Source organism: Phalacrocorax carbo, chromosome Z (assembly GCF_963921805.1).
Source record: "Phalacrocorax carbo chromosome Z, bPhaCar2.1, whole genome shotgun sequence".
NCBI lineage: Eukaryota > Metazoa > Chordata > Aves > Suliformes > Phalacrocoracidae > Phalacrocorax > Phalacrocorax carbo.
Genome location: NC_087548.1, coordinates 35567651 through 35579901, shown reverse-complemented (window position 1 = coordinate 35579901; position 12251 = coordinate 35567651). Strand labels below are relative to the sequence as shown.

The 12251-nt window shown below is 48.0% G+C and overlaps 1 protein-coding gene across 2 annotated transcripts in view; it reads left to right on the top strand.

Moving 5' to 3' along the window:
- The window catches only part of TTC39B (tetratricopeptide repeat domain 39B), a 94925-nt gene that overhangs the window by 30458 nt on the left and 52216 nt on the right, over positions 1-12251 (top strand). For both annotated transcript variants that reach the window (XM_064437774.1, XM_064437775.1), the window contains one exon: positions 5232-5266. In XM_064437774.1, the coding sequence (XP_064293844.1) occupies positions 5232-5266 (35 nt within the window). The remainder of the gene's footprint in view (positions 1-5231; positions 5267-12251) is intronic.

Here is a 12251-nt window from a genome sequence, read left to right as displayed (position 1 = left end):
CCTGGAGTGGAACCATAAAAAACATGTCCTTCACATCAAGGGTTGCCAAGATAGGGTGGGCCTGTTCTTGAATGGTTGCAATTAATTCGGCTATGTTGGGTACTGCTGCAGTCAGGGGACCAGTGTTTGCATTCAAATGCCGATAGTCAATGGTCAGTCACCATTTTCCATTAGGTTTGCACGCTGGCCACACTGGTGAATTGTACGGGGAATGGGTAGACAGTAAAATTGCCCGTTGTTTGAGATCCTCGGTTACTGGGATTATCCCTTCTCTGGCCCCTAATAGCAATGGATAAGGTCTCACGTTGGTAATCTTGGAGGGCAGAAGGGCAGGTGTTCTTTGCAATAGGTGTACCTCCACCCAAGGTGTCTCAGCTAGTTGCCTGATCTGGGGGATACCAAAAGACCATGAGTTCCCCTGGGTGTCATGCCACTGCCTTCCCTTTAATACATCTATGCCTAAAAGGTTCGTCTGGAAAGGTCCAACAGCCACCATGGCATTGATGGGGGCTGCTCTTCTGGTAACCATAGTGTCACTAATGTCATAGGTGTTGACTGTGTTTTTCCCAGAGCATTTAAGATATTTATATTTCTAGATGGGATTGAGATCCCACACTGTTCTGCATCGGTTGCATCAATACAGTGATTTGTGCCCCAGTATCAATTAGAAAAATTACTGGTCTTTTCCTTGGTCCTACAGCTACTGTGATTAATAAATCCCTCCTTACATTCAAGGTGAGTTGTCTTAAAAACATCCATCCTCTGTTCCCCCTGACCCACCTTCAGGTAATGGAGGTTCTAGTTTCCCAGCTTTTCCCTAGTTGGCTCCCCCTCAATGTCAAAAAGGGGTGGAGCATCGGGAACTAGTTTGAAAGCAGCTTTCCTCCCTGACCATTTCTGTACAAGCTTTTCCAATTTTTGGGTTGGGAGTCCATCCATCAGGTCTCGTGGAATACCCTTCTGAATCCCTAAGGGCCATAACCCCTGTTGGTGTAGGAGTTTCTCTCTCCCCAAATAATTGCCCCAGAGTGGCTTCAAGTCTTAGTCCTTCCCTGTTGTCAGCTACAGACTGTGTGCTTGCTCAGCAGACTGTATGACCCTAATTTTGTTTTTTTGGAACACTTTACCAACAGGCCCATATTTTATCCCAAAATTAATCCCTGTGCTACCTCCCCACACGTCCACAATTTCCTTCCCAACCACCAATGGTCAGGGGTTGTTATCCTTTTTAGAGTGGCCATAGTTCCTTCTCCTTCAGAGTTGTTCTGAATTTTCCCCTGTAATTGGATCCCAATGGGATTCAGGGAATCAGGGAGTCCCCAGATCAGGGGAGTCATCTTCTCTGGGTCCACAGGCATCATCATTAGGGAACTCTGGTTAGGCTTGAGCTCCTGATCATACATCATTTGGAGACAGGCCACCTTCTGCACTTTCCACTAACTGATCCACCGTGCCTGTTATGGCAAGGGGATCCCCCCTCCCAAAAGGGTTCAGCCCCCCAGCCCAATATGCAGCCCTCTGGGTTAATGACCATGGGGCTCTCTGAAAGTTTCACCTCTACCTCCACCAGTATATCCGCTTCCCTCAGGAGTTGACTCCTCAATTGTTCCTTTAATCTGGAATTTTGATTTCTCTCCTCCTCCAACAATTGCTTATTTTCCTTCGGTTGTTCCTGCAGTGACCTTATGGCCATCTGCAGTGAGTCTATTACAGCGTTGGCTTGACAAAGCCTCTGTTTCTTATCTTCAGTTGCTGCTGCCAGACTTGCTCGCAATACTGCACAAATTATAGCTTTTTCTTTCCCCGATATAATGTTTGCTTCTTTCTGCAGCACCCTTATCCTGTCTACTACACTCTGTGGTTGAAACCAATGGTTTTTTGCCCAATCTTGTCCCTGGGGTGAAGGACGAGATCGGTGTGCCTCCAAAAGATCATATAGTTTATTTATTCCTTCCACTGGTGAAGAGGCATAATTGTGGGCATCCACTGCCTTCGGAGTGGCCATCTTATTTAACACAAAGGGGCCATATCATCCTGAGGGGGCCACACCTTAATATTCCAAATTCCCCTATTCGCCCTCAGGAGGCTACACCTTAATTATATTTTAACACACAAAGGGGCTATATTGTCCTGAGGGGCCACACCTTAATATTCCACTTTTCCCCTCTTCACCCTCAGGATGCCACACCTTAATTATATTTTAACACACAAAGGGGCGATATTGTCCTGAGGGGGCCACACCTTAATATTCCAAATTGCCCCTATTCACCCCCAGGAGGTTACACGTTAATATTGCACTTTCTGTTCTCCTGAGAATCCTGCTGACTACGCCAATTTAAAATGTCACGATCCGCTGTTGGGTTGAACAATTTGGCAGAGGCTAAACCCCCTTGCTTTCCAACTGTCCTCAGATAATTCTGGGAGGTTGGGGGTGGCTGGACTTAACCTCTGATTGACTCCAATATTTTATTGTGACTAGGTTCCTTTTACATTCTCGGGAACAGAATTAAGATTCAAAATCGAGTCAAGTGCCAAGCCACTTTATTTGGCCAACAATAAATCTGCGAGACAAAAGCAGAGAGAGAGAAAGAAAAAAATGAGAAAGGGAAAGAGAAAGAGAGAGAGAGAGAGAGAGCGCGCACGAGAATGTTGCAATAGCTACCACCGTGGATCTGCAGTGGTCCGTGGGGTCAGTCTGTCTGTGCGGTCAGCCGGCCCATCCATCCTTCCATCTGTCCGTGCCCCACTGTATAATAAACTGCCAGATAATGAGAAGCAGTATGCCCTGTTCACTGATGGGTCCTGTCGCCTTGTGGGAAAGCACCGGAGATGGAAGGCTGCTGTATGTAGTCCTATAAGACAAGTTGCAGAAACTACTGAGGGAGGTGAATCGAGTCAGTTTGCAGAGGTAAAGGCCATCCAGCTGGCTTTGGATATTGCTGAATGAGAAGAGCAGCCGGTGCTCTATCTCTATACTGACTTGTGGATGCAAATGCCCTCTGGGGGTGGTTACAGCGATGGAAGGAGAACAACTAGCAGTGCAGAGGCAAACCCATCTGGGCCGCCACATTGTGGCAAGATATTTCTGCCTGGGTAGAAAGCCTGGTAGTAAAAGTCCATCATGTGGATGCTCACGTCCCCAAGAGTCAGGCCACTGAAGAACATCAAAACAACCAGAAGGTAGATCAGGCTGCCAAGATTGAAGTGGCTGAGGTGGATCTGGACTGGCAGCATAAGGGTGAACTATTTCTAGCTCGGTGGGCCCATGACACCTCAGGCCATCAAAGAAGAGCTGCAACATGCAGGTGGGCTCGTGATCGAGGGGTGGACTTGACCATGGATGTTATTGCACAGGCTATCCACGAATGTGACACATGCGCTGCAATCAAGCAAGCGAAGCGGGGGTGTGGAGGACCATGGCTGAAGTGTAAATATGAGGAGGCCTGGCAGATTGATTATGTCATGCTCCCAAAAATCCACCAAGGCAATCACTATGTGTTCATCATAGTGGAAGCAAGAACCGGATGACTGGAAACATATCCCATGCCACTGCCCAGAACACTATCCTGGGCTTTGAAAAACAAGTCTGATGGCAACATGGCACCCCAGAGAGAATTGAGTCAAACAACAGGGCTCATGTCCAAAGCGACCTCATGGACACCCGGGCCAAAAAGCATAACACTGAGTGGGTGTATCACATCCCCTGTCATGCACCAGCCTCCGGGAAAAAGAAACGGTACAGTGGACTGTTAAATACTACACTGAGAGCAATGGGGGGTGGAACATTCGAATGTTGGGTAGACATTTAGCAAAGGCTGCCTGGTTAGTCAACTGTAGGGGATCTGCCAGTCAAGCTGGCCGTGCCCAGTCAAATCTTTTATGTACTGTAGAGGGGAATAAAGTGCCTGTAGTGCATGTAAAAAATGTGCTGAGGAAGATAGTTTGGGTTACTACTGCTTCAGGCAAAGGCAAACCCATTTGTGGGATTGCTTTTGCTCAAGGACCTGGACGCACTTGGTGGGTGATATAAGAGGATGAGGAATTCCAATGTGTAAGTCAAAGGGATCTGATTTTGGGTGACAATAGCTAATGAATTAAATTGTATGATGTTAATTGCTATATAATACTGTATGTCATCTCTTCTGAGGTTACTATTTGCCAGATCAACAGTATTACAGTAAGAATCATTTATTAATGAAGAATGAACTTTGATGAAACTTATCAAAGTGCAGCAATGATAGAACTGGAAAGCACAGTGATAATGGAACCAAATTTGGCTTCAGCCTGCAACAGTCCAACACCACACACCATCTCTCCTTCCCTGAAGGACTGTTATGACAGATGGAGCTCATGAACTAAATGAGCTCAATGGACATTTTAGAGGGATGGCCCATAGACTAAGGGTATGTTATCTGTGTGCATATATCAAAAGACAGGGAAAGTGGTGGTGATTAATTGGAATATATTGGAAAGCGTGGGACCTGGGCATGATGCAGATGGTATACAATACGGGGTGGATATTCTCCTGGTTTTGGCTGGGATAGAGTTAATTTTCTTCCTAGTAGCTGGTACAGCACTGTGTTTTGCATTTAGGATGAGAATAATGTTGTAACACACTGAGTGTAACACAGTTAGCAACTTCGTTGTTGCTAAGTAGTGCTTACGCTAGTCAAGGACTTCTCAGCTTATTGTGCCCTGCCAGCAAGAAGCTCAGAAGGGGCACATCCAGGACAGCGGACCCAAACTGTCGAAAGGGATATTACATACCATGTGATGTCATGCTTAGTATATAAACTGGGGGGAGCTGGCTAGCTGCTCAGGAACTGGCTGGGCATTGTTTGGCGGGTAGTGAGCAGTGGCATTGTGCATCACTTATTCTGTTTATTATCATTATTATTATTATTATTATTATTATTATTATTATTATTCCTTCCTTTTCTGTCCTATTAAACTGTCTTTATCTCAACCCACAAATTTTAATTCCTCCTTGCCCTGATTCTTTCCCCCATTGCAGTGGGAGGGGAGGAGGAGTGAGTGACTGGTGTTTAGCTGCCTGCTGGGTTAAATCACAACAGCATAACAAAAAGGCAGTAGTCTGTGAATATTCTGTTTATTACTCTGTGTTGCAGATTTAAGTGCTATGTGGTACTGGTAACTTTCTGTGGTGTTACAGAAAGAGTTCTAAAACCCATGCACATTTGATTGAAACAGTGTTTTTTTTTCTTCTGTAGGAAAACTTTGAAGATGCCTTTGAAAACATCCCTGTGTAAGTAGAATTTTATTAAAATGTGTATGTTTTTATTGAAACTATTTATACTGAAATGAAATATGGCAGGCATACCACTGCCCGGAAGCATCATTTTGTATACACTGACTACATTCACATTTTCCAGAATAGTAAGGTCCTCAAGAGTTGGGAAATGGAAGTGTAATTAGGTTGATATATGTGATGAAGCATTTGTCAACACATGTGAAAGTTGTAAAGAATTAAAAATAGGAAATGTAGTAAATTCTGGTTACATCCTGACAGCTCTAGACATTTCTGCATGGTGAAAAAGTGATATCTCAGCATTAGTGGAAAAACTTTGGATCACACATTACACAAGACCATCTAAGGAAGATTTTAAAATGGAAATTGCTATACCTCATAAGGTACTACTGTGTAGATGTTTTCCCCTAATGAAGTGAGATATAGTCACTTCTCTGGCATTAGATTTCATGCCAAAGCAACACCTTACTTAAACTGTGATGGAAACAGATAATGCTGTTCATAAGTGGTTTTAGTTTTTCTGTAGGATTTCGTTGCATTTTTGTGCTATGAAGCACACGAGGAGCAGACTTCTAGTGATATCCTCAGATTGCTGAAACAGTTCTAGACCTAGGAGCTGTAGCTTTGGGCTGAATTCAATTGCTAAAATTCCATTGCAAATCACGCTCTACAGATTTGCCAGACCCTTTTTTTGTATATTACCTAGTGTGCTGGTTTTGGCTGAGAAGGGGTTAATTCTCCTCACTGTGGGGGTCGGCTACCTTTCCAGCTTCCCGCGCTCTGCCGCGTGGCGGGGGGGGCTGGGAGGGGCAGGGCCATAGTGGGGGCGGCTGACCCCGACTGGCCAATGGCGTGTTCATTCCATACCATGTGACACCATGACCAATATATTGAGGGGGGGGCAGTTGCAGCGCCAGCGCGGAGGCGGCGGCGCGGCGTCGGGTCGGCGGGCGGCGCGCGGCTGCGGCGCGGGCAGTTTGTTCCGGCGGTTCGTTCCCCCTCTCCTCTCCCCTCCCTTCCCCCGCCCTCCCCCGGGGCTTTGCGCCTCTCGTTGTTCTCCTTTACATTGCATTTCTATTGTTGTTTTCTTTTAATTTTAATTATTAAACTGTTCTTATCCCAACCCACGAGCGTTACCCTTCTGATTCTCTCCCCCATCTACCGGTGGGCAGTGAGCGAGCGACTGTGTGGGGCTGAGCTGCCGCTAAACCACGACAGTCTTTTTGGCGCCCAACGTGGGACTCGAGGGTTGGAGATAACAACAGCTGCTGGTCCCAGCACCATGTTGTCCTTTTTGCAGTTGGTGTTACAGATTGGTGTTGGTTTGTTGAGTCTGCTGTGTTCTGCTGTGATTAGTAATGTTTTGCCTACAAGATTTGTTATACAAACACTCGTTTTCAGCTTTATCTGGTATTTGGGGTTTTTGCTGAAACCGTTACTGTACTTCGGATACCACCTTGTTGAGGCAATTAGCAATTATACCTCCTCCTCTGAGAGATTTTATATGGAGGAAATACAGAATAATACCTTTGCAACTTTGTTCTATGATGTCTGTGCTTTTGTTACAACAACGTCTTTGTATCTTGAACATCCTTGGGTGGTTAAGGTGCACTTATTGTTAGTTTTTGGGCAGGTTGTTTTGGTTTTGACTAAGCAACTTAAGAATATCACCCAGAAATCTGCCCCGAGGCTTGATAGTTACGAGTGGCAGGGCATGGGCAAATACCTAGGGCAGTGGGCACCCCCAGTGTTTTGGAGTTTCACCCCCGAACAAGTGCAGAATCCTAAAAAACTAGTAGAATATTTGGAGAAAGTATGTTGTTACGCTGGGAACTCCAGAGAGACACAGATAACTGCAACATGCTGGGGCCTGGCCCATGCATACCGAGCCCTGCTCAACAGCATTCAATGCCCCCAGGGGGAAGAGAATGTCTCTGGATTGAAATGCAAAGTGACTGGCACTGTAGACAATCCAGCCCTGACGACAGGCACTGCAGCCACTCAAACCCCCACAACAAGTACCGGAGCTAGCTCAGAAAATAAACCCGTACCAGTACCAGTTGCCCCCATACACAAGACAAAATATTGGAAGCGGGCATCAACTCGTTTAGAACGGGATGATGAAGAACCAGGGCCATCGCGGGGAGAGGAGGGAGAAGTAGTAAATGAAATAGAGACCACCCGATCCCTGTCCTTAAGCGAGTTGCGAGATATGCGAAAAGATTATAGCCGTCGTTCAGGTGAGCACATTGTCACCTGGCTGCTCCAATGCTGGGATAATGGGGCCAGTAGCCTGGAACTAGAGGGAAAAGAAGCCAAACAATTGGGATCCCTTTCTGGGGAAGGGGGCGTTGACAAAGCAATAGGAAAAAAACCACAAGCCCTCAGCCTCTGGAGGCGACTCCTGTCTGGAGTGAAGGAAAGGTATCCCTTTAAAGAAGATGTTACATATCGCCCAGGAAAATGGACAACTATGGAGAAAGGTATCCAATATCTAAGGGAATTAGCTGTGTTTGAGGTGATTTATGGTGACCTGGACGATCAACGGTCATCCAAAGATCCAGATGAAGCCGAGTGCACATGACCCATGTGGCGGAAGTTTGTACGGAGCGCACCATCTTCGCATGCAAACTCATTGGCAGTGATGTCCTGGAAAGATGACGAGACACCAACGGTGGCAGAGGTGATAGATAGACTCCGAGATTACGACACAAATATCTCTTCCTCGCTTGTCTCTGCTGTGGAGAAACTATCCCAAGAGGTCCAGCAACTCAAAGAAGATCTGTCCTACTTCCCACCTCGACAGAGCAGTGTCTCAGCTGTTAGGAATAAGCGTCCTTTGGCTCAAAGAAGGGGATACACACCATGGGCCACCCTATGGTTCTACCTGTGTGACCACGGAGAGGACATGATGAGGTGGGATGGCAAGCCTACCTCGACCCTACAGGCACGAGTGCATGAACTGCAAGGAAGAACAGTCACTCAGGGAGGCTCTTCCAGGAAAGCTGCTGCTCCAATTTCCAGTGAACAAGTCCCCAGACAGAGGAGTAGAAGCGCAGATTTTATTTCTAAGTGTAACAGAGGGACTCCTGATTCACATTTGCAGGAAGTGAGTTGTGACTGCCATGATCAGGACTAGAGGGGCCCTGCCTCCAGCCGGGTGGAGGAAAGGGATAACCGGGCTTACTGGACTGTGTGGATCCGATGGCCTGGCACGTCCGACCCACAGGAGTATAAAGCTTTAGTGGACACGGGCGCACAGTGCACCTTAATGCCATCAAACTATATAGGGGCAGAACCCATCAGCATTGCTGGAGTGACAGGGGGATCCCAAGAGCTAACTGTATTGGAGGCCGAAGTGAGCCTAACTGGCAATGAGTGGCAGAAGCACCCCATTGTGACTGGCCCAGAGGCTCTGTGCATCCTTGGCATAGACTACCTCAGGAAAGGGTATTTCAAGGACCCAAAAGGTTACAAGTGGGCTTTTGGTGTAGCTGCCTTGGAGACGGAGGAAACTGAACAGCTGTCTACCTTGCCCGGTCTCTCAAAGGACCCTTCTGTGGTGGGGTTGCTGAAGGTCAAAGAACAACAGGTGCCAATCGCCACCACAACAGTGCACCGGCATCAATATCGCACCAACCGAGACTCTCTGATCCCCATCCATGAGCTCATTCACCAACTGAGGAGCCAAGGAGTCATCAGTAAGACCCACTCACCCTTTAACAGTCCCGTATGGCCAGTGCGGAAGTCTAATGGAGAGTGGAGACTAACAGTAGACTATCGTGGCCTGAATGAAGTCACTCCACCGTTGAGTGCTGCTGTGCCAGACATGCTAGAACTTCAATACGAACTGGAGTCAAAGGCGGCCAAGTGGTATGCCACAATTGATATTGCTAATGCATTCTTCTCAATCCCTCTGGCAGCAGAGTGCAGGCCACAGTTTGCTTTCACATGGAGGGGCGTCCAGTATACCTGGAATCGACTGCCCCAGGGGTGGAAACACAGTCCTACCATTTGCCATGGACTGATTCAGACTGTACTGGAACAGGGAGAAGCTCCAGAACACCTTCAATACATTGATGACATCATTGTGTGGGGCAGCACAGCGGAAGAAGTTTTTGAGAAAGGAGAGAAAATAGTCCAAATCCTTCTGAAAGCTGGTTTTGCCATAAAACAAAGTAAAGTTAAGGGACCTGCACGAGAAATCCAGTTCTTAGGAATCAAATGGCAAGATGGTCGTCGTCAGATTCCAATGGATGTGATCAACAAAATAGCAGCCATGTCTCCACCAACTAGCAAAAAGGAAACACAAGCTTTCTTGGGCGTTGTGGGTTTTTGGAGAATGCATATTCCAAATTACAGTCTGATTGTAAGCCCTCTCTATCAAGTGACCCGGAAAAAGAATGATTTCAAATGGGGCCCTGAGCAACGACAAGCCTTTGAACAGGTTAAACGAGAAATAGTTCATGCAGTAGCTCTTGGGCCAGTCCAGGCAGGACAAGATGTAAAAAATGTGCTCTACACTGCAGCCGGGGAGAATGGCCCTACCTGGAGCCTCTGGCAGAAAGCACCAGGGGAGACCCGGGGTCGACCCCTAGGGTTTTGGAGTCAGGGATACAGAGGGTCCGAAGCCTGCTATACTCCAACTGAAAAAGAGGTATTGGCAGCATATGAAGGGGTTCGAGCTGCTTCAGAAGTGGTTGGTACTGAAGCACAGTTGCTCCTGGCACCCCGACTGCTGGTGCTGGGCTGGATGTTCAAAGGAAACATCCCCTCTACACACCATGCAACTGATGCTACGTGGAGTAAATGGGTTGCACTGATCACCCAGCGGGCTCGAGTAGGAAACCCCAGTCGCCCAGGAATCTTGGAAGTGATTATGGACTGGCCAGAAGGCAAAGATTTTGGAATATCACCAGAGGAGGAGGTGACACGTGCTGAAGAAGCCCCACTGTATAACCAACTGCCAGAAAATGAGAAGCAATACGCCCTGTTCACTGATGGGTCCTGTCGCCTTGTGGGAAAGCACCGGAGATGGAAGGCTGCTGTATGGAGTCCTACACGACAAGTAGCAGAAACTGCTGAAGGAGAAGGAGAATCGAGCCAGTTTGCAGAGGTAAAGGCCATCCAGCTGGCCTTAGACATCGCTGAACGGGAAAAGTGGCCAGTGCTCTATCTCTATACTGACTCCTGGATGGTGGCAAATGCCTTGTGGGGCTGGCTGCAGCAATGGAAGCAAAGCAACTGGCAGCGCAGAGGCAAACCCATCTGGGCTGCCACATTGTGGCAAGATATTGCTGCCCGGGTAGAGAACCTGGTTGTAAAGGTACGTCATGTGGATGCTCATGTCCCCAAGAGTCAGGCCACTGAAGAACATCAAAACAACCAGAAGGTAGATCAGGCTGCCAAGATTGAAGTGGCTGAGGTGGATCTGGACTGGCAGCATAAGGGTGAACTATTTCTAGCTCGGTGGGCCCATGACACCTCAGGCCATCAAGGGAGAGATGCAACATACAGGTGGGCTCGTGATCAAGGGATGGACTTGACCATGGACGTTATTGCGCAGGTTTTCCGTGAATGTGACACATGCGCTGCAATCAAGCAAGCGAAGCGGGTAAAGCCTCTGTGGTATGGGGGACGATGGCTGAAATATAAATATGGGGAGGCCTGGCAAATTGACTATATCACACTCCCACAGACCCGCCAAGGCAAGCGCCATGTGCTTACAATGGTAGAAACAACGACTGGCTGGCTGGAAACGTATCCTGTCCCCCACGCCACTGCCCGGAACACTATCCTGAGTCTTGAGGAACAAGTCCTGTGGCGACATGGCACCCCAGAGAGAATTGAGTCAGACAACGGGACTCATTTCCGAAATAGCCTCATAGACAGCTGGGCCAAAGAGCACGGCATTGAGTGGGTGTATCACATCCCCTATCACGCACCAGCCTCTGGGAAAATTGAACGGTACAATGGACTGTCAAAAACTACACTGAGAGCAATGGGGGGTGGAACATTCAAGCACTGGGATACTCATTTAGCAAAAGCCACGTGGTTAGTCAACACGAGGGGATCTGCCAACCGGGCTGTCCCTGCCCAGTCAGAAATCCTACATACTGTGGAAGGGGATAGAGTCCCTGTAGTGCACACAAAAAGTATGCTGGGCAAAACAGCCTGGGTTCTTCCTGCCTCCGGCAAAGGCAAACCCATTCGTGGGATTGCTTTTGCTTGAGGACCTGGGTGCACTTGGTGGGTGATGCGGGAGGATGGAGAAAGCCGATGTGTGCCTCAAGGGGATTTGATTTTGGGTGAAAACAGTCAATGAACTGCACGGCACAATGTGAACTGGTATATAATACTGTGTGTCACCTCTGTGTTGTACCAATGATATCAGAGTACGAGCCTCCCAACCCATGGAAGATCAACTATGAAACAAGCTGTGCAGCAGTGATGGAACGATGACTGACTCGGTATGCAGCAACCCAATGCCACACACCATCTCTCCCACCCGGAAAGACTGATACAACAGATGGAGCCCAGAGTGATGGACTGGATGTACTCAATGGACATTTTTAATGGACATTGTACAGGGAAGGTCCATGAACTAAGGGAATGATGTCTGTGTATTATGTTAAAGGATGGGAAGGGGAGGGGTGGTGGTTGGTATGGTTGTATTGCATCATATGGGACCTGAGCATGGTGTAAATGGTATGGAATAAGGGGTGGAGAATGTGCTGGTTTTGGCTGAGAAGGGGTTAATTCTCCTCACTGTGGGGGTCGGCTACCTTTCCAGCTTCCTGCGCTCTGCCGCGTGGTGGTGGGGTGGCTGGGAGGGGCAGGGCCATGGTGGGGATGGCTGACCCTGACTGGCCAATGGCATGTTCATTCCATACCATGTGACACCATGACCAATATATTGAGGGGGGGGCAGTTGCAGCGCCAGCGCGGAGGCGGCGGCGCGGCATCGGGTCGGTGGGCGGTG